This window comes from Rutilus rutilus (assembly GCF_951802725.1).
Source record: "Rutilus rutilus genome assembly, chromosome: 3".
Classification (NCBI taxonomy): Eukaryota; Metazoa; Chordata; class Actinopteri; order Cypriniformes; family Leuciscidae; genus Rutilus; species Rutilus rutilus.
In genome coordinates, this window is record NC_140211.1 from 44,005,497 (window position 1) to 44,028,720 (window position 23,224).

The 23,224-nt window shown below is 40.0% G+C and overlaps 1 protein-coding gene across 1 annotated transcript in view; it reads left to right on the top strand.

Annotated features, from left to right (window-relative positions):
• Positions 1-23,224, top strand: part of col25a1 (collagen type XXV alpha 1 chain) — a gene marked incomplete at its 5' end in the record, with an annotated part of 143,077 nt that overhangs the window by 18,182 nt on the left and 101,671 nt on the right. Inside the window, 3 exons of the mRNA XM_084404111.1 lie at positions 20,841-20,885; positions 21,158-21,202; positions 21,755-21,781. Coding sequence (XP_084260237.1) covers positions 20,841-20,885; positions 21,158-21,202; positions 21,755-21,781 — 117 coding nt within the window. The remainder of the gene's footprint in view (positions 1-20,840; positions 20,886-21,157; positions 21,203-21,754; positions 21,782-23,224) is intronic.

Below are 23,224 nucleotides of genomic sequence, written 5' to 3' on the forward strand. Positions count from 1 at the left end.
GAATGAGCACGGAAGAAAGACTAAAGCGTAAGACAAGACAAGACAAGACAAATAAGTAAAACGTAAGAAGTAAGATGTAAGAATAGCGATGAGCCATCATCCTTGCCCTTTAAGGAAGATTTAGTCCTCACCCTATTTTGGGGAAGTGACCAATAACACTCAGAAGCTTTTAGCGGGAGAGAGTTTCTTTGTCGCCTTCTGATAGCCTAATTTGCATGTTTTATGATGGTGTCCAGAATTGGTCATTTCTACTCCAAAGGATGGTAAACACAGTATAATACATTTTATCGTAACCTACTATATATATATATATATATAAGGCAAACTGAGAGGTTAAATTCGGTTCCAAGAAAGATACAGTATGTCTGGAAGATACAAAAGTAGAGATACATTCTTACACTTGAATATAAGCATTTAGAGTTCAACTAACACAACTAGAAAGTCATAACTTGGCTAATATGAGGTGGGAAACATACATACACACAGGAATATATCATATACATTTCAACAGCATACACTGTAATTCACTGGAACATATACTCATTTTTTCAATATAGCTGTCAAGCACAAAGTAGCTTTAGCTCAGTAACCCATAACTACATTTACCAAAAATGTCAATAAAGTGTTTAAAACACATTATACAAATAACACCGCAAAATAGATTAATAACTGCGTAACTGTTAATTCACAATTGACATAAAATGGCGACTACTCTCGGTACGAAGCTATTTTTCTCTGTAACCGAGCGGGGGCTCCGCTCACACGCACATATTACACTCTGCAAACTTAACTCTAACTTACTCAAAATGTTACTAAAACACACCTTTAACACTCTTGACATGTTAACACGTTATTACATTTACTTAACTCAGTTTTATATCAATAACGTACCTGAAAAAGGGGAGAAATAATCACGAGAGTGATACGGTTAGGTTTCCTCACTGAAAACTTTAGTGTTATGAGGAAAAGACCGCGATTTCCCCGGAAACTTGGGTGGAGACAAAAGCAATCGATCACAGGTGCAGAGATTAAGATCACTTTGTCGATCACAGATTAACACTTTTACCCTTAAAATAGGCGCTACAAAATGAAGTAATCAATATAACGTTTACACATTCCTCTTACAATTTTTACCCTTTGTACACATGACAGATTTGAACTTTTTAACACAATTATATGAATTGTATCAATCCCTATTAACTAGTACTGAATGCATGAACTTTTTAACCTTAGATATTTTAAGATCCTCACATCCTATTAACTTACTAAAACCTTTTAGCCCATAACAGTACAATAAGTATTTCCTTTAACCTGTCACACAGCCAGAGGGACGAGGGACCCCAGTGGAGCTGGAGGGATGACTGACCACAGTGGAGTAGGTGAAGCAATGAACTGCGGTGGAATCGATGGGTAGAAGGGCTGAGTCGCAATTATAGGCTCAGAAGACCATGGTGGAGCTGGAGTTTTGTAAGCTCTGGACTATGGCCAAGAGTCATTCGACTGCGGTGGAATGGCCTGGCCAGGAGACCGTGGTTATGCAGGTGGAGCTGGAGGGCTGAGGAGAGCCAGATCAGGTGAATTAGGTGGAGCCAGGAAACTAAGTGGAGCCAGTGGAGGAGGAGGAGGGGCCAAGAAATAGGGCGGAGGAGGCGGGGCCAGAAAACTTGCCAAAGCCAATGAAGGAGGGGAAGCCAGGGAACTGGACACGACCAGCAGAGGAGGCAAAGACAGTAAGCAGGGCAGAACCAGCAGATGTGGAGGCGGAGTTAAGTAGTTGGATAGAACCAGTGGAAGAGGAAGCCGGGCAGGAACCGGCAAAGGAAGCAGCAGAGAAAAAGGAGCTAGGAGCCTGGGCGAACCAACGGAGATGAAGGAGCCAGAAAGCCAGGTGGAGCCTGCAGAGACTAAGGGGCTTGGAGTGGACATGGTGACAGGCTCTGACTCCATGACAGCAGGGTCTGGTCCTGAAATGGACATGGTGGGATGGCTCTGGCTCCGTGGCAGGAGTGGGCTCTAAGTTTGTAGTGGGCGTGGGCTCTGGCTCTGGGGATGGGGCATCCTCTGGAGGAATTGGCCCTGGAATGCTGGGAGTGGGCACGGGGGGTTTGTCCAGCACATACTCGTAGAAGTGAACAACTCATCATCATCATCATCAGTCGAGCTGGGCTAGAGGTCGACGAGAGGTTTCCCTCCTTTCGGTTTCTTTTGCCTAGGCACGGCAAAAAGACAGTTCCATTGTTTCCGGTTCTTTGCCAACTCGCTGATTTCCTTTTCGCTGAGAGTGATCATGCTTTTGTCGGTGATGTGGCGTGATATTTGTTCGCGGTACGATATTCGTGGTGCCCCGCGCCTGTTTGTTGGTTTGATCTGTGACTCATATAAGATGAAACGTTTGACCGGTTCGTCTTCTGCCATGCGAATGCAGTGGCCTGTGAACTTAAGCTGGCGATCGCATATAGTTGTGCTTATTGGCACCTGTTGAACCGTCTTGTATAAATGTTCATTTGTGATATGATCGTTCTTCTGGTCTATACCAAGCATGATGCGGTAACAGTTTGTTGCATATGCGTCGAGTCGATTCGCTAGATGTTTAGTGAGGATCCATGTTTCGCAGCCATAAAGCAAGATGGAGATGCAAGCGGCTTTGAAGAGTCGAATCTTGAAGTTGATCTTAGTCTTGGGTGCTTTTAGGATGGATTTGAGTTTGTGAAACGCTACCCAAGCTAAACCGATTCGAACATTGACGTCTTTGTTTGTTGATCCTACGTAGGCGCCTAGGTATTTGAAGTCATTTACGATGGCTACCTCTTGGTCATTTATCTTCAGTGCGGGAGCAGGAATTGCGTCTTTCTGTATGTTCAGGCGCATTTGCTCGGTTTTGTTGATATTTATCTCTAGGCCTACTTGGCGTGCTTGTATTTTGAGTGCGGTGACTTGTTTTTGTTGTTGCTCTGCGTTTCCTTCAAGTAGGCCGATGTCGTCAGCAAAAGCTAGGTCATTCACTTTGTGACTTAGCACGCGAGTTGATGCGCGTAATGTTCTGTAACTTCCATCTGTTTCCTTGCCTTTGTGTGTAAGATATCCAAATTCGTTAGCTGATAGTTTTGAGACATAGTCGATGACTATGATGAATAGAAATGGTGCTAGGACATCACCTTGAAGCACACCTGTTGTGATTTTGAATGGCTCGGAGCACTGGCCTTGCAGGTATACTTGGCTTTTCGAGTCATCATACAACACCCGAATTGCATCAACGATCTTTGCTGGAATGCCGTAGTGTCGGAGGATGGCGAACATCATTTCTCTGTCGATTGAATCGAAGGCCTTCTTGAAGTCAATGAATGTGATGTAAAGTGGGATATCTTGTGCGTATGCTCCATCCATTATTCGTCGCAGAATATGAATTTGCTGAATGCAACTGCGGCCTGTTCTGAAGCCTGCTTGGTTCTTTCTGAGCCTAATGTCGATGGGCAGACGAATTCGATTTAAGATCATGCGATTGTACACTTTTGCTGCAATTGATATCAGGGTGATTCCGCGCCAGTTTGTCATTAGCTGCCGGTTTCCTTTCTTCGGCAGAGGTATGATGAGATTCGATGTCCATTGAGTGGGTGCATGACAGTTTTCGTAGACCATTTGACAAATATAGAGCAGCTCATCGACTATGAAATCGCCGCCGTCTTTGAGCACTTCAGCTGTCATTGCGTAGTCTGGTCCAGGCGCTTTGTTGCACTTTAGGTCTTCGATTGCTTGCTCTATCTCGGATCGATTGAATTGAGCAGTTCTGATGTCAGTACAGTCGGGTGATGGAACTGGGTAGACTGTTTGATCTGCGTTTTTGTTTTTGTTGTTTAGCAGTGAATCGAAGTACTCGCGCCAGCCTTTGAGTAGATCGTTTTTATCTTTGGGCATTGATCCATCGAGTTTCTTTACTTTGCTTGGGTCGGCCTTATTCTCGTCACCTGAGATCTGATTGACGATCTTCCAGGTTTTGCCGTGTTCTCTCTTCTTGTCTGCGTTCTCAAGCGCTTCAAGCAGGTGGCCGAGATGCGCTTCTTCATCATGTGTGAATGCGTCAGACACTTGGTTCTGCAGGCTTTGCCACGTCATTTTGTGCGAGGGCAATCGTGTTCGCTTGTACTTTGCCCTGGCCTTGTTGCAGATGTCGAGTAGTGTGAGAGTTTCAGCAGTGACCCAGCTTGCAAACCTTGCTTTGCGCCTCTTTCCAAGTACTTTTTCGCTTGTATCGCGTAGAGCAGCATCCAGTGCGTCCGCGTGTTGCTTGATCTTGGCAGTTTTACTTGGTTGGGCTTCCATTTCGTCCATTAGCAAGCTGAACCGATTCTTAAGCTCGCAATTGAAAGACTCTTTGATTTCCGGTTCTGCTAGTCTTTCCCAGTTGAACTTGCATCGATTGTTGGTTGGTTGTTTTGGTGCTCTTAGGCTGAGTTTGAAGTTTGCGCTCATTACTTTGTGGTCGGAACCGACATCGATTGTGTTGTAAGCGCGGTAGTTTTTGAGTGATTTCCACCACTTTGTCGAGATCAACATGTGGTCAAGTTGTGACCACTCGCTCTTTGGTGAACAGTAGGTGAGTAGCCGACTTTTCCTGTTTGGAAAGTGTGTATGCGCTGGTCGAAGGTCTGCTAGTTCGCATAGTTCGAGCATGCGTTCGCCATTGTCAGTTGTTGTGTCGTGCATGCAATGAGGTCCAACTTGCCTAGGGTTGGTGTCTTGACTGTCCTTGCCGATACGGGCGTTTAAGTCGCCTGCAATGATGGTCAGTGTGTGTGGCGGTTGTTTGAGGGCGATATCTTTGAGATCATTGTAAAAGGCGTCTTTTGGCTGTTTATCATCGCAATCTGTTGGCGCGTAGGCAGATATAATGCACATTCGTGGGTTGCCTTCTAGATGTGTGGCGATTATGCGATCTGATTTGTACTCGATGTATCGGACCAGTGGAGCTATTCGTTTGTTGTAAAGAACGGCTACTCCATGGCAATCATGTGTTGAGTTCGTATGAGCCAGAGTCCAGCCGTCTGTTCGGCATTTTGTTGTGATCAGCTCTGTTGAGCTGAGTCGATGTTCTTGGATGGTGATGATGTCAATTTTGGTAAAGTTGCAGCCGGCGATGATCTGCTCCAGCTTGTGGCTGATGTTTGCACGGCCACGGCGTGGTTTTGAGTCGGCCAGGGTCCGCACGTTGAATGAGGCAACGGTAAATGCCTGGACGAAGGGTGCTCGTCTACCTGAAGTCGGATCGGGCGCGTGGCGTCGGATAAGTCCGCTTTGGCCACACTCCTTCATAACGGGATCAATCCCAGACTCCAGGTTGTCAGTGCGTGTCGGGTCGGTTCCCGGATCTTTTGGTTTTGCTGTCATGTTTTGCATACGTTGTAGTTTTTCCCGCAAGCGCAAGCGCAAGTAGGTACGACTGTGCTGGGTTACAAGTCCTCTTGCACAGAAGTTGTTTCCATGATTATACCGCCATGGATCGGTCAGCAGTTACGTTCACATAGTCCCCATAACCATATTGATCTATGATCTTCTGGTAGGCTACCCATGTTAGCCCCTGCTGGGTCAGTTTAAAGTCATGACCAGGTCATTTGTCCAGCACATACTCGTAGAAGTGAACAACTAGAGTTCCCCAAAGGCATTGTAGGCCAGTTGGTGATCATTGAGCCCACTCCAAAAACACACCTTGAGTGTGTTCTCATTCCAAGGTGACAGGAAGATGACAGAAGTCCAAAAAGTCATCCACGAAATCCTCCAGAGGACGTCCCCCAATATAGTGAGAGGAATTGGTATATTTTCGACATAAATATTTCATATGAGCAAAACAAAGTTCTCATATAACAGCTACAGAGAAGGCTGCTGCACAGCTGCAGCTACACTTGCACAGACAAGACACAAAAAATGACACATCCAGATTATAAATTCTAGCAAAGATATTCAGTGCAGAAATAAGTGGTGTGGTGAGCAGAAGAGGAGCAGGAGCACACCTGCAAAAGCAAACTAACAAACTCAATCTTTGTTTTTACTGAAACAGAATCCGTAGAAGCAAAAAGTACTGCTGGATATGCTTTTCGAATGGAGCTGGAGGGCTTAGGAGAGCCGGATCAGGAGAATTAGGTGGAGCCATGAAACTGGGTGGAATTACAATGTAGATATGGAGTTGCAATGTAGATATGTTGGATATATGGGATATGTACAGGGATTTATTATGTGGGGGGACTCTCCCTAGGGGGGTCAGGGGGTATGCCCCCCCGGGATTTTTTTTTGAAAAATAAACTATTAAATGGTATTTTCTGGAGAGTTTTGTGCAAAGAAATGGAGAAATTGAGTCTTACATGATATGTGAAAAACTGCAAGGTTAAGAGCATATTTGCATTGTTGTAGTATCAACAGGTATTAGGACATTTAGCATTTACATTACTGTTAATCAGCAGTGGTGGAATGTAACGAAGTACAAATACTTCGTTTCTGTAGGCTTTACTTAAGTAGAATCAATAGTGCATACGTTTGACTTTTACTTCGTTACATTTTGCAGCAATTATTATACTTTCTACTCCACTACATTTCTACAACGTTTCGTTACATTTTCTGATCAGTTTTCCCCCTGCCAAAACAGGGATTGAAAAAAATGTCCTGTTTTCGGTGCTGATGCGGTGGTGACGCGTTCATGTATAGCCTAAGGGTGGCGCTGCCAATAAAGCACCTAAAAGCTGTCACAAAGAACCATCAAAAGTAATGATTATGAATATGTAAAATATAGCAAGGAGACATTTTAATTGTTTATTAATAAACAAGTGTTTTCTGTGTCAGTGCCCTGCATAGATGAAGTTGACGATGCAATCTTCGCAGTAGTAAACTCGCCAGAGAGAAATGCACATTTCATACGGATTAGGCTACACAAGCAGCGGTCTGTTTTCTTTCGTTTTGAAAAGAAGACCTTCCAAGCTTTCTATAGATATATTTATCAGGTCTGTCAGGCAAGTAGGCTCCCTTATACGCTGAGTTTCGGTTCATTTATGAGACGAGAGTCCAGTTCACTCGCCGGCGCGTCCGTGTCGTGATTAGGCTATCTATTGTCTATATACTATATTTACTTCTTATTTTTTAAATGAAACATTGATTAAAATTAAGATACAATTAATACAAAACGAAATTAATTTTAAAGAAAGGCTTTGTGCTTTCTGTTTGAGGTCTCAGTGAAAGTTTCAAACAGTCTTTTAGTGCCACATTCAGAGCGGTCCCGTCCGTGACATGGTTTTTTCCTCATAAATGCGAACATGAAAAATAAAATAAAATGAATATGTTATGTTCTGTGGAGAGCCAACCCTTCTTCATCCGGTGGGTAGTACTTTGGTTTGCAGTGTAATTCACAGAATTACAAAAAAATATTTTGCCACCTAAAAGTTAAAGATTTTTTGTGTCACGTCCACGGCATGTGTAGCCTATTTCCCTCATATTAAATATAAAACGCTTGATTACACATTGTATTACCTTGTTATGATATAGTGACCCATACAATGTGCCAAACATTTTTTCCTTACCTTGTTATTCAAGGCCAGGGCACTTTTTGTACAACCAACGTTGTGCTGAACTTGACAAAACTGATCTGTTGCTGCAGCGGCGGTCAGTAGCTCGGGTTTTTTTTATTTATTTTTTAAGGCAGTAGAAGGTTCTGGAACTTTTGCGCGCTTCCACATCCCGCGCAACTACGGATCTCCCAGGAACATTCATTATTGCTGCGTACATTTATCCATGTCGGAGTTCTGAGTAGTAGCCTACCTAGATGCGCATGGCATGCGCGAGCGGTGCGCGATCATGGTCGACTGACAACGAGATTAAGCAGCTGAACAAGAGTACGGCCGTGTTCCGATTGTTCTCATCTCAGCTCCGCCGAGACAAAATAGACATGCCATTTCAAAATCTTTCATTTATAATCAGAAATATGTTTTCAAAAGCATCACTTTTATCAAATTTTATGTGACATAATTTCCTATAGGCAACTGACTGCAAACGAGCAGGCTTATGTGCCGGGGCTGAGCCCCGGAGAGCCCCGGCCCAATTTAACCACTGGATATGTATGAGCGGCAACCTCCCTGTCTCTCTCTTAAACCAACACGCAAGTGACTTAAACTGCAATTCATCGACTGGCCGCTTGAGGCTGGATGCAAAAGGGAGTCAAATCTGTATCTCCCCCATGTTAAAATGTCCAACTTTACAGCAGAAAAAAATTAATTGTTTACAGCCTGGTGCAAAAAGTGCTTTTGGTCTATATAGCTAATTTTGCCCTTCATGACAACTGTGAGGGGGGTGATTTTTTTATATTTTTTATTACTCATCAGTTTAAAGTTAACTTTAATAGTTAACAATAGTTAACTTAGTTAAAGAACTTAAAGTTCTGCATTATTAAGGGCGTGGCCACTTGAGTGACAGGTGGAATACCGCTGCTATCACTACTAGCCGTTTGTCTACTGTCTGTTAGCGTCACGTCACCTCAGCTAATTCCAGCTGCTGAACTTGCCATCTCTGCCGTGTTTGTGCTTTTTTTCGGGATTATTTCATACAATTTAATACACACATCGGCATTATACCTTCGCCCACGCCGTTGGATTCTGTCGTTGTCGAGTATCGAGAGAACAACCAGCGCTGTATTTCAGTTGTTTTCCACTGTGAACATGCACTCATGGATGCCTGACAATTTCGTTGCTTTTTGGAGTTTTCAGATTTAAAAACGTCTATAGATATAGAGACTACACTCGTTCTGCGGTACCATTGCTCTCATGATGGAACAGATATATATGCTTATTTAACTTTTTAAGTGTTAAATAAAAAGTATCGTCAGATGAAATCCTGCTGGTGTCAGTGCTTTCTCCGTCCATGCAATAAATGCACATCCTTGAATGAGCGCGGATTTATAGCGCATTTACTTGAACCTCTGAGGTAATATCTTTGGTTTGACCCATTTGAGAGACGGACAAAATCAGAATTTAAAATGGACTGAATAAAGTTCTCTACGAACTTGACGTGCGATGCCGCGCTGACTGACATGTATGCGCATGAATCACTGTCTCTCACACACACACACACACACACACACACACACTCAGAGCAATATCACTGCATAATACGTTTTTAACTAGCAGAATAATACAGCATCACAATACACACAGTCTCACTTTTAGCTATGTTTTTAGGCACCTCAGCTCCACCCACGTCCCGTCTCTTTGCCCATTTTCTGTAATCCGGGAGTGACGCGTGGTAACGCGCTGCCAAGATGGTGACGGCCGGCTCCGCCCACTTTTAGCTTAAAAAATGCTCTTCATAAACCTACGGGTGACGTCACGGACACTACGTCCATATTTTTTTTACGGTCTATGGATATGTAGGGTTGTGAAGGACCCTAAAAGGTTAAAGTGCCCACTCACTTTTGTCCAGTCTCGGCCAGAAATAAAATTCTGCTTATGCCACTCGTTGAAGATTTCCAAAAAGTAGTGCACAGTATTACTAAATAGCTCCACTGAATAACTTGAGAATGGCATTTTAAAGACACAAAGCAGAGCATTAACACACAGCCTTAGGGTCCCACAAGAGCAGATATGCATTGTCTTGACATCAGGTAGCTGCCAGTGTTTTCAAAGTAACCTCATTAAAGCTGTCTGTTTGAGCTGTCAGCAGTCGACAGTCTCCTCAGGACATTAGGGCCGATGACACACTGCTGTGTTAATGACTGCACTCACCTCTGGGCCGCATTTGGGTGTGCCCCGTGGCAGACCAACAAGGCTCAATGTAAACAGTTACTGTTTCATGTTTGCAACCTTATCACAGCATATTTGAATATGTCAGAATCACTTCAAGTGGTTTTCTTTGGCAAATCTCTTCACAGGAGTTTTTTGGGTGATTTTTATAAAGAAATTAAAATGAGAATTTACTGTTTCCAAGCATGCCTAAATCTAGTCTTATTAAAAAATGATTGCATAAAAAACTTTAAGGTCCAGTTATCACGCAAGATGATGAGATGAGAATGAGAAACATCAACACTCCTAAACAACACATTACAGATTCCACTAATTAGGGTTGGGAATCAAAAATTGATTCAAATTGTGGAATCAGATACCTAAGGTTTCACGGATTCAACACCATCATCAACCCCAGACCCTTGAGCTCCATCCACTCAATCAGCTTCACCTGAATACTAATCCAGCGCACCTGCACCAACTCATTAGCACACAGTACATAAGCAGTCACCTATCACTTCACAATCATCTGGTATTGTTGTTCGCTACTGGTCAATTTGCCTGGCTCCTTTCCTGTTCATCTCTCGTCATCAGCTCATTCGATCGTCTTCAGCCATTGCGATCTCAGCGCCTGCAAAACAAAGAGACAATTACTACCCAGCAAACACATTTACGTTGTGGCAACGTCTCTGGCACGTTGCATTTCTGCTATGGCAACGTCGCTGTATACGTGCTCGCAACATTGTAACAACGTAGATTTGTAAGACGTGACAGGGCTGTAGCAACGTTATTGCGCGACATTCAGCAACTGAGAGACGACGTTCTGACAATATTTTTATATGGTGTACTTTTGTTAGATAATTATATACTTTTTATCGTTTATTGTTTATCTATATTATTTAATGGGGTTATCAACACCTGCAAGTGTAGCCTACACTTTGAAGAGTAAAAATGACATAAGGTTTCGTTAATTCAACTTTATTAAAATTGCATATAATCAAATTGCACTTCCAAAAGTCATACATTTGTGAAAAAAATAAAGAAATAAACGAATACACATTTATTTTAAGTATAATAAATAAAACATGAAAAGCAAAGGCAGATCAGAACATTTAATGAACAAAACCGGGTCTGTATGGCGGACAGTAGCCGAGCAGGTGTCACCGGGAAACATATCCACAAATCCAGAGGAGCAAAGAAACGAATGAGACTAAATAGCGGAAAAACTAAACAGTGCGAGCGATGCTTCATTAATCACATTATAAATTAAAGCTGTAGGTTGTGTTTGATAGCTGAGGTAGGCTAAACGCAATACTCACGTATCGTTGCTCGATGATGAATGAGAACACAATGAGCCCAACAACAGGTGGTTGGAATTTAAAAGGCTGATTTTCCCGCTTCAGGGCAGTGACGAGTACATTATGTAGTCCAGTGGTTGTCAAGACACCCTAGGCACAACCTTAAGCAATGGCCCTGAACGATGGTTTAATGTCAACATTGTGACAACGCTGTAACAACTTCACCACACAACGTAGTTATAGCAACCTTTTGGCCATGTTGTTAAAACGTTGTTAGAAGGTTGGCTACGTTGTGCCAACGTTCTGTGTTTGCTGTGGATCCAGCTAAGTGCATTCAACCGATCTTCATTCAGAACACTCACCTGTTGATTCTACTTGATCTCTGCCGCCGGTCAATACAACTTTATGTGAATTGTATTACCTGTGTTGTCTCCTTCTGTCTGCTGACTTAAGGTCAGGAATCAAATACTTTTTATAAAGTTAATTTCTATTTTACTTATCAATTCCTGTCTGCACATGTGGAATTGATAAACCAATCAACACAAGAAGACATGAAAGGGAACCCTTTTCTGTGAACACGCATCTGTAGTACACCCACAGAAAGCTGCCTCTCAAATAGTGTGTGAATACTGAATTAAAACAACACCAAAGATTCTTTTGTACCTTAAAATAATGTTTCCAAAATCGTTTCAGTGGTTCATCAACTCACAGGGTGAACGGCACTTCTGCATTCGCTTTGCGACCCTCTATCAGCTATTACCGCACTATGCAAGTTTGCCAGACCAGGTAGCGGATCTGTAGTTCGAATGAGACATAAGAAACTATACATTTGACTTGCTTTACTGCAAGCGTTACAATAGCAAATAAATAGCAAGCAATGTCATTATTTAGTTTTTCTTTGTTTCTGATGTCGCAATACATCATACTTTCATAAAATCATGCAACATACTCTACCTTTCCTGTGGACATCGTTATTTCCAAAGACGGTGCTGGATAAACAAATAGCGTGCGTGCGACGGTAGGCTAAATTATTTACGACAGGGGTAATGGACGATTCCGCTTCAAACCGGGGGGGACAGAAGAGGAAAAGTGCTTTGGTGTTGCTTTAAGTTCTCTTTCATGTCTTCGTGTGCTTGAATGGACAAATACACACAAAATTATGTCAAAATGCCCGTCTTGGCAAGTATACTCATAAACGCAGTCGAATTTGTCTTAAAGTCCGCGTGAACCGGAAGTTGCAAACGACTTTTCTCCAGTGCTGTGACGTATTTCCCAGTGAAAAGGAATATTGAATAGAGGGCAGGGTTTTACTCTAACGCTCCTCCTCTCCATCTCTCGCTCATTACAGACAAATGATTTGAGGGGAGTGGTTAAGCGTTTCCCAAACCAAGCCGTCAAACCTACGTCATCAGGGAAGGTCCTCCAATGCAGAGGGGAGGGGCATTTTCAGATTTTGATTAAAGATTATGAAGCCAAAAATTTTTTTTCTGTGTTTTAACTTGCACGGATTAATTGTTCACCACAAGACTAGTAATATGCGCTAACAAAGTAAATAGGGTCCATTTTGATTTCAGTTGGACTTTAAGTGAACTAAACGGCTGAGAAAGAAAACGTGTATCAGTATACTGGATCCGTGCATTCGGCCGTAAAGTAAAAGCAGTTTAATATTCTTTCTGCTGTCATTGTCATTAATGTTTTTTTTTTTTTCAACAAAATGTTTATTGGCTTTTGTTTAAATAAAAAAAAAAAAAAAAAAAATTGTATAATATAAACAAATAGACAAAAAATTAATAAAATAAAAATAAAGACAATAATAAGAAACACATTACAGGGCATCTAGAACAAAACTAAACCATAAAATAAAATAAGAAAATTATACATTTTGATATCACAGGTCACAGCCTTACATTGTGTAGTTTAATTTGCTATTTCAGTCATCCCATGTTGTTTGATCAACTTGGTTACAGTAATGCAAAAAGGGAGCCCAAATTTTTTTTTTGAGTCTTTTAGTTTCCCTTTAACGACATAAGTCAGTTTTTCCAAGACAAGGTTGCAGGTCATTTCTTTAAACCACTGACTAGGGGAGGGTCCTTGGGTCTCCTTCCATTTTAAAGCAATAGCACGCTTGGCCTGAAGCAAACTGAAATAAATTCGTTTTCGTTTTCTTGCATTCACCTCAAGATTTACTGGGTATATATGAAACAAACAAAATTTAGGTGCAAGAGGGACATTTTCTTCAACCAGTTTACCAATCATAAAAATTATCTCCTTCCAAAATCCTTGAATCTCATTACACTCCCATATACAATGATAAAGGGTACCAATTTCTTGCGTGCATTTTAAACAACTATCTGGAACATTTGGATTAAATTTATGTAATTTGACCGGGGTAATGTAGGTCCGCATAAGCCATTTATATTGCAGCAATTTACACCTAGTATTGATGCTGTGATTTTGGGCAAATAAACAAGATTCCATCCATTCTTCTTTAGAAATGTCTTCCTGAAGATCATTTTTCCATGCTGTTAAATAAGACAGCGAACTCTCTTTTGATCCCTCTAAAAGTGTATTATAAAAGAATGACAAATTGCCCTTGTCCCTTAAATGTTTTAAAGTGTGATTTTCTATAATTGACAAAGGGGGTTCTAAATAATTTTTTTTATTTCAGAGTGTATAAAACTTCTTATTTGTAAATATAAAAAAAAAAAAATTCTGAGGGATATCGTATTTTCTCATCAGTTGTTGGAATGACAACATTATACCTTCCTCGTATAAATCTTTTACTTGACTTATTCCCTTATACATCCAGTTTTTAAATCCCTTATCACTTCTCCCCGGCACAAAATTTGTATTACCCCAAATTGGTGACAAACCTGACAATGTAATTGCTTCATCTAAAAACTTGTGAGCTTCATACCATACAGAAATTGTATTCCTAAGGAAAGGATTATGCGTAGTTTTTTTGAGCATTTTAATTGAAGATGAGTATAGATACATCTGTAATGGAATTATTATTCCATTTTTTTTTTCTATATCTATCCACGCTGGAGTGTCTGTATCTATGAAGTAGTACATAACAGAACAAAGTTGAGCTGCCCAATAGTAAAGTTTTATATTTGGTACTTTAAGCCCTCCCCGTTCGTATGGTAGATAGAGTAAGGACAGACGTAACCGAGGACGTTTGTTATTCCATATAAATCTTGTGAATGTTTTCTTGAGTATAGCAAAGAAGGTAGCTGGAAGGGGAAGTGGAATTGACTGAAAAAGGTATAAAAATGTTGGTAGAATTGACATTTTTTAAATACTTATACGTCCAATAGTAGAAATTGGCAAAGCATTCCATCTCTCAAGTGAGTCCATAACTTTCTTTATTAATGGGTCGTAATTAATTGGAATAATTTCTTTTATATTTGGGGTTATCTTAATTCCTAAATATGTAAAACCTTCAGGGGAGCTGGCAAATTGCCTGGAAGTCAGACAGTTTCTCCTTTCATCCCCATTCAATAATAGCAAGGCACTTTTATTATTATTAACTTTGTAACCTGAAAACTCTCCAAATACAGTTAGTATATTATTGAGTGCTTGAATAGAAGGGTCTAGATTTGTAAGAAACACCACAATATCATCTGCAAACAAAGATAAGCCATGTTCCCTCTCACCTATTGTTATGCCTTTTATTTCAGGACTACTCCGGATTGCCATTGCAAGGGGTTCTACTGCAAATAAAAATAACAGAGGGGACAGTGGACACCCTTGTCGTGTACCTCTACTTAAATGAAAGGGTTTTGAAATTTGGTTATTTGTTATTATTTCTGCCAGTGGATCATTATAAAGTAGCCTAATCCATTTAATATACCCATCACCCAGCCCAGATCTCTTAAGCACCTCAAAAAGGTATCCCCATTCAATCCTGTCAAAGGCTTTTTCCGCGTCCAATGACAGGACCGCATGATCCGTGGCATTTTGTTTTTTATATAGTATATTTAGGACTCTACGTATGTTATGGAGGGCTTGTCTTCCAAGCACAAACCCATTTTGATCATTCATAATAAGGTTCGGTATAAATGCTTCGATTCTCTTAGCTAGGGCCTTACAGAGAATTTTTGTATCGCATGACATTAAAGATACAGGCCTATAAGATGATTTTTCATTGGCGGGTTTGCCTGGCTTTAATATAAGGGTAATTAGTGCTGATCTCAATGATGGGGGTAATATTCCTTTTTCAAATGATTCATTGAACATTTCAAGCAAGTGTGGTAAAAGTTTCCCTGCTAACGTTTTAGAAATTTCCATTGGGAGGCCATCAGGCCCAGGGGCTTTTCCACTACTCATGCCCTGTAATGCCTCTGAGAACTCTTCTATGCTTAAATTTCTCTCTAGTTCACTTCTTGTCCCCTCTGATACTTTAGGAAACTTAAGTTTATCAAGAAAACTGTCTTGCCTTTTTAAATCGTAGGTGAATTCAGATTTGTACAGATTTTCAAAATACAATTTAAAAGTATTATTTATTTCCAATGGATCAACAATATTCGCCCCATTCTCTAAAGTTAATGAATTGATGGCTCTATCGGTTTGTATTTTTTTAATTCTCCATGCAAGCAACTTCCCCGGTTTTTCTCCCTGATCATAATAGGACTGTTTTAGCCACATTAAGTTCTTAGCTATTTTACTACTGGTTAATTCATTATATTGGGCTTTTAGTACAAGAAGTTCTTTTCGCTTTACAGGGTCATTGTTGCTAAAGAGGTGTTGCTCTAATAACTTGATTTGTTTTTCCAGATTTTCTAATTGTGTCTGATATGTTTTGGATCTATATCTTGTATAACTTAATATCTCCCCCCCCCCCCCTAATATAGGCTTTGAAGGCCTCCCATTTGACTGAAGCACTTGTCTGATTTTCTATTAAATAGAAAATATAGGTCCATTTTGCTATCCAGGAATTTAACAAAGTCAGGGTCCAGAAGCCATCTTGCTTGAAATCGAAATCTGGGAGGGGAAAATACAAGATTGTCCATTTGGAGTGTAAACGTAATAGGGGCATGATCAGATAGTAATATACTGTCGTACCAGCATTTACCTACTTTTGAAACTAGGCTGTTAGAGATTAAAAAATAATCTATTCTAGAGTATGTTTTGTGTGTGTTTGAGAAGCACGAATATTCTTTTTTGCTTGGGTTAAGATACCTCCAGATCTCTTCTAAATTCAGATCAGTTATATACTTAATGATAATTTTTTTAGACTGTTGATGGGTATTATCTATTCCTGAAGAGCGATCATGCACTGGGTTTAATACACAATTAAAATCTCCTCCAACTACATAATGTCCGGGATATGATGATAATGTGAGAAAGAAGTTCTGGTAAAAGGAAGGGTCGTCTATATTAGGACCGTATATACTTATTCGATTAATTTGTGTTGTCAAGATCGTACCATTAAGAACTATGTACCTCCCTAACGGATCTATATGTTGCTTTTTTAACTGAAATGGAACAGATTTGTGTATGAGGATCATGACTCCTCTAGCTCGAGAGGTGAAAGAGGCATCAAAAACCTGACCTGGCCATCTCTTCGTGACCCTGCTAGTATCTTCTTTTATTAAATGAGTTTACTGTAGAAAAATTATACTTGTTCCCATTTGTTTCAGTCGACCTAATACTTGTTTAAGTTTTACCAAATTATTTAGTCCTCTTACATTCCAGCTACAGATATTTATCTCTGACAAACTGATCATTTACTATCTGTATTACCATGTAGACATAGCTGTGTCCAAGCAAACCGTGAAAAAGAAAAGAAAAAGAAAAGAAAAAGAAAAAGAAAAAGTGTGATTTCCTCAACAACCTCCCACTTCCACCCCCACGCATTCCCCCAAATGGAAAGCATGAAAATACCCCCCAATCACCAACTTTGGTTATGAAACACGTTTGATCAATATAACATGGAGCAACATTTTGCAAGCTCTCTATCATAGAGATATATTCACCCCTCTGGGCTCACTACCAAATACTGAACAAATCTGGACCACTAACATTATTAAAATCGTACTTTCACCCTTATAGAACATAGGCATAACTTAAGTTTGACTCGTGTCCAGTTATTCGTAAACTTAAGTACTCGCATACATACAGTATAATGAAATGGACAATGAGTCACTAAGGATTGTTGTCACATAAATTGGAACACTTAAAACTTTACCTTTGCTTAATAAACACGGGAATTAGGACTGTTAACAAGTCCCCACTTATCTACGGCGTTTAAGCTGTGGTACGCAATGACCGAATGAAGTCCTCTCCGAGACCGATTTAAAAATGTGGCGCTGATCGGAGTGCGTAACTAGCAGGTGCGCTGGGTAGAGCATACCGTAGCGAATTTCCATACCTCGAAGATGGGCCTTCACTCCATCAAACTGCCGTTGGCGCTGACGTGTTTCGGCTGATAGATCCGGGAACAGGCTGATCCGTTGACCTTCATATCGTAATTCCTTCATTGTCCTAGATGCTCTCAAAGCTTTCTCCTTATCCTGGTAGTTCAAGAACTTCATCACGATCGTTCTTGGAGTCGTCGGGCGATTTGGGTTAACTTGTCCAACCCGATGCGCTCGTTCGATGACAGGTGTGGAACTGAACGTGTCGTTCAGAACCCTGGGGAGCAGGTCTTCAATGAAAGCGCACATATTAGATCCTTCTGTTTTTTCGGGCAGGCCTTCTAATCTCAGGTTAGAACGCCTTCCGCGGTCCTCCAGATCTTGCACTTTGTTCCGTAGAAATTCTGTTGTTTCTTCAAGTTTTTTAACTTTGTGTTGAAGGGTTGAGACGTCCTCTTCAGTTTGTGCGATTCTCTCTTCTGCCTCTCCTATTCTTTGCGACTGTGACAGTAAGTCTGATTTTATGCCATTTATTGCATCGAGCATGTCAGTAGATTGTTTTGTAAAGTCAGCTTTCAGAGACTGAATTGCGCTGAGGATGTCATCGTTTGTAGCCGTATTAAATTCAACCTGTGGCTGTGCCTCGGTTAGCTTTTTGCTTGCTAGCGCCAAGTTTTCCTCCTCCATCTGAACAGACGGCTTCGAATGGTGTCCAGATTTGATGGTTTTTGGTGGCATTTCGTCTCGCAAAGCTTTTAAGTGGTTTTTAAATACTGTTATACGAGTTCTGGTGGTCTTTCTGAGGATTTTTATGAATATTTAGCAGCGAGCCCAACTCGTGCGACTTATCAGCTGCACGTCATAACCGGAAGTCCCCACTGTCATTAATGTTATGCGCAAACAACAAAGGACAAAGATAAAATCACTCATATATCTTGACTGAATGACTGAAAACTATGCCGTTTTGAATATGAACTTTGTTCAGTTGTATTATTTTTGTGCTATTGCTAATTTGTTTATTTATTCTTATTTTATTACTGACTGTTTACTTGTCTTAATAAACTTCGAAATTTATATTAATTAATCTAGTTGTTTTAGCTGTGGTATTTTTGTTATAACCATAGGCAAAAGTTCATTGTTTAAGTGTTGTTTATAGGCTGCTGATTTTCATGGTATTCGGCTGCAACGAAAAGACACAGAATAAATGTTTGATATCTAAACGTTTTACTTCATTTTTTTAAAAAAACGTATTAAAAAACTGTTCATCAATAAGAATTGCAATCGATAAGCCGAATTGCAATCATAAAAATTCAAATGTTACCCAACCCTAACACTAATACAGTAAAATAAATTCTAGACATGTCTAGACATGCACACTAGCCGCGTTTCCACTGTCGGGCCAGGGCCGGGCCGTGCTAGTGCGTGCCAGGGCCAGTCGCGTTTCCACTGTCACTTCCGGGGCTTGATCGGGGCTTACTCGGGGCCAACGGCCAGGATTTCTGGCCCGTCGAATACCTTGGGCCAGCTCGGGCTAGAGGAGTGGTTACCAACAGAGGAGGAGTTTACCGTTGGGAGACGGCAGCGCCGGATGATTCTGTCAGCATTTAAGACTTAAAAATAAAATAATTTAAATCGCGTTCATGTTTGAATGCCTTCTGTTTGTGATGCAAAAGACTATGCGCGCTAGCCGTTACCATAGTAAACATAGTAAACGCTTGAAGATACGCATAGTAAAAAAAAACAACATAGCGAACGCTTGAAGAAATCAGACCAATCTTAAAGGCTATCACAGTCATGTTTTTATTTTATCTGTCATAGCCTACGTCTCGTCTCTTTAAAACGGACTATCAAAAAATAAAGTAACTTTTTTCTGACTGAAAATATCTGTATGGGAGTCGAGAGAGTGCTAAAGCTCCTCAGGTCGTATGGCATATATTTGTAGAAATTATAATTTTGTCTAAATGTGATGTAAATATGTCCTGTAACTAAGTTACCAGATAAAGAAACAGACGCGACTGAAAAAGTAAGTGTGTCCTCTTTCTTTTGTGAAATAGACCTAACGGTAATTTATTTCTGCGTGACTAATGTGCAATTTTTACATAATTTTTACATAAATTAATTCATTATGATCAATGTATCACTTTTTATTGTAAACCTGTGGTAAAACATCGATGCTTGGGTTTTAAATATTCAAGTAGCTGCTAAACAAACAAACAAAAAAGCTAGCAAACGGCCGCTTTTATCGTGTTTGTTTTCAACGCTGTTTCCAGTGATTTCTGATTAGTTTTCTGATAAAACTTCCATTTGTTGGTGAAATGATGGGTTAGTGTGACGTTGTCCCAGAGAGGCGTGTTACGGGCGTGTTTTAGTGAAGCGTTGGGGAGCTCCTGGCCCGACAGTGGAAACGCATGCCCGGTGCTATTGGCCCGAGGCTATTAGCCCGGCACGGCCCGTTTAAAGCCCTGGCCCGGCCCTGGCCCGACAGTGGAAACGCGGCTACTGAGAGCATGTAAACACAACAGGGTTTTATGTCTGCGTTTACTGTACAGTACAAAGTATCTTTGTCAGCCACTAGACCAGACCTGCTTTGCTACTGACTGTGTTACATGTTTTATTCAGGCACTAGCCACTATTTACTAGGTAAATGACTTCACACTTTTGTGAGTTATAATGCCTAGCAAAACAATTTAACATCCCGGTTAATATATATATGTATATATATATATATATATATATATATATATATATACTTTTTTTTTTTTTGTCGGAATGCGCAGTGCATAATCTCGAGCTACGGGCAAAACAAGTGAAAAAGGTAGATTTTGAGGTATTCACAAAATTTTGTTCATTAAGCCCTCGTCTAGCGATCCCAATGCTCCAAATTTAACATCTAAAAGTATCTTTATGTATGTTTTCTGAGAGGAGTACCATTCCTTTGTCCATCAAAAACTATCTTACTCTGGCTGACTGACAGATGCGTGCAATCCCGATATACACACATACACAGAATTACAGTATTTCAAAATATCTGTCTTGGCGTATTGAATATATGAGTATTCACTCAAATATTATCATCTGATGTGTAACATTATTGTAGGTCCGTGCGGTACAGTAGGTCTTAATATATAGGCTGTCTGTCTGTTTCATTAATGTTAATCAAACAATTGTGGTATAATGGAAAACAAAATAGAATATTTATGTTGGTTTTGACTTGGTGTTCCAAATTTGGTGTTATTACCAGGGATTTTAAGATATGGTTGCTAGGTGATTTTGTTTTGGAATCTTCAGAAAACTTTAAGTCGATTTTTCTCTAAATTGACTTAGCTGATTCTATTGGCTTCAGACAGGGGCAGCTCAGTAATTTTTTTGTCTGATTACAAAATTTGCAAACACGGGTCACATATCTAAATACAATTTGTAATTTTCACTTGTAGGGTTCCAATGGGCCACCTGGTTTTCCAGGTATCGATGGAATAAAGGTAAGATAACAGATACCTTAATTTGTTTTACATTTCAATCAAAAACGTATTGCTTTGAATACACAATAAATTCCCTATTTTTAAATTTTTTAGGAATAACCCATAGTTGGCTGGGGAAAGAATATTGTCAAAATTCAGGAACACAAAGCCAAATGTACCATTTCTGTGAAGTTTTACACTAGTATTATCAGGGATATCCTTGTTTAAGAAGTCACATGACTCTTTTTAGAGAGATGGGCTGAATAGGTCACTGTGTGTTCTGTTATTTGTAGGGATATATGGGTACGCCAGGATTAGATGGAATCCCTGGCGTCAAGGTTTGTGGCACATGTTGTGCAAGATTTCATCAGGTCACGAGATTGATTATAGAATATCTATACTAATTACAAGTTCCATTGAGACAATGGCTACATTATTATTATTATTATTATTATTATTATTATTATTTAATCAGTAGATTATCTCATTATTAGAAGTTAAATATCAAATATCATGGCCATATCATTTAATATTATACAGTTTATCATCCTATGTTATTTGATCTATAAAACGTTATATGCCCATGTCCTTAGATGATCTGTTGTGTTTTCAGTGTATGTATTAGGCCTAAAGCTTTTCTGGGAGTGAGTAATGTTTATTTTAAATGGATAAATTCCATGTTTATTACTCCACAGGTCATGTACAGTAAGATGTAAGTAAGATGGCATTTACAGTAAAGTACAGGGCATCTGTAACATGAGCCTCATATCTTAAATGAAAATGAATTTAACCCCAGATGTAATCTGATCAAGCTGGACTCTTTGGTACACCCTAGTCCTTGAGTTTCTAGCTTTTATATATTTAACGCTGCTTAATTTATTTTCCATCAGGGTGACAGAGGTGAACAGGGTGAGAAGGTAAAAACATGTTTTTACTCAAACCGATAATATGTCAGAGGTGTTTTGTCATGCATGTTTTAGATTTGTGGGGATCAGCATAATTCTGTTGCTTCAATATATGAAAATACATATACATTTTTTATTTATTTATTTTTTGGTAGAGCAACATAAAAGTAATATTATACCCAATGCCCTCAGTATTAAAATCAGTGATTAAGGAATGGAAGAGTAAAACTTTAAAAATGTCTCGGGTTACTTGACTGTAACCCGGTTCCATGAAAAAGTGGGAACAAGATGCTGCACTTGATTTAAGCGCTATAGGAAAACGTCTTAGTTTGACCAGTTGTGAACACGTGTGGCAAACACGCCAAAGAATTTGGCTTAAATAACCTCTGATTATGACCTCATCGGAATGCACACGTCAGAGGCTATAAATAGACGTGGCAGGTGCACTCATCAATCATTCTGTCTGAAGAACGTCCTAAACACGGCCTCTCGTTCCCACTTTTTCAGGGAACAGGGTTACAGTCAAGTAACCCGAGACGTTCCCTTTCAAAAGCTACTCTCAATGCTGCGATTGATTTAAGCGATATGGGAACGAGAATACCAACGCCACCGCACTGAAAGTGTCTGGACCCCTCAAGTTTGTGCATAAACACGAGAAGGGCCTCAGACATGAGCTTGGGAAGTCGACATCTAAGGACATATGAGCCCGGAGGAACATGAACATCCAAACTATAGACCTTATGTACCAGAGAAACAAGGGCGCAGCCATCTTTAGAATATTGTCTTTTGACTTCCGTTTTTGCGGTCGCTCTATATATTTCTATGGCATTGCTGTCCAGGAGTAATTTGCTTTTGAAGTTGATTTACTTAATGTAAAGTTAACGAAAGTTATCATGAGGATTGTAATGTCCCTCTGAGGTCGGCAAACGCGCCCCCGCGTTTTGCTGGATTTTCTTCACATTGTAGAACTATAAACTTAAATTACTACGTCATTTATGGTCATACAGAAAAAAGAAATATAAAAAAAGAATCTGTGATATTTCTACTTTTGTATGTGTCCACTTACAATCAAATCAAAACATTGTGCTTTTGTAAAATAAAGAAAATAAATAGGGTGTGCGTTCTGCCTCTCCATAGCGCTGAACTTTTTTTTTCTTGAGCACGTCTATAAACTGAAACAAAACTCAGCGAATACTTGTCACACATTTATGAGCCATATACCTTTATAAACATTTAAAGGTAGGGTAGGTAATCCTGTTCAGAAACACTTTTTTTTATACTGGGTGAAATGGTCCTTCCATCCTGATAGTAGTCAATACATTATGTGTTTAGAAAAAGGAATGAAAAAAATCAGACCTCTGTAGCAGCTGTAGGACAGTAAAAACTCTGACCAATCACTGCCATTCGGTGCGAATGTAAAGAACCAATCAGATGCCTTCATGTCTCGTGCCTGAG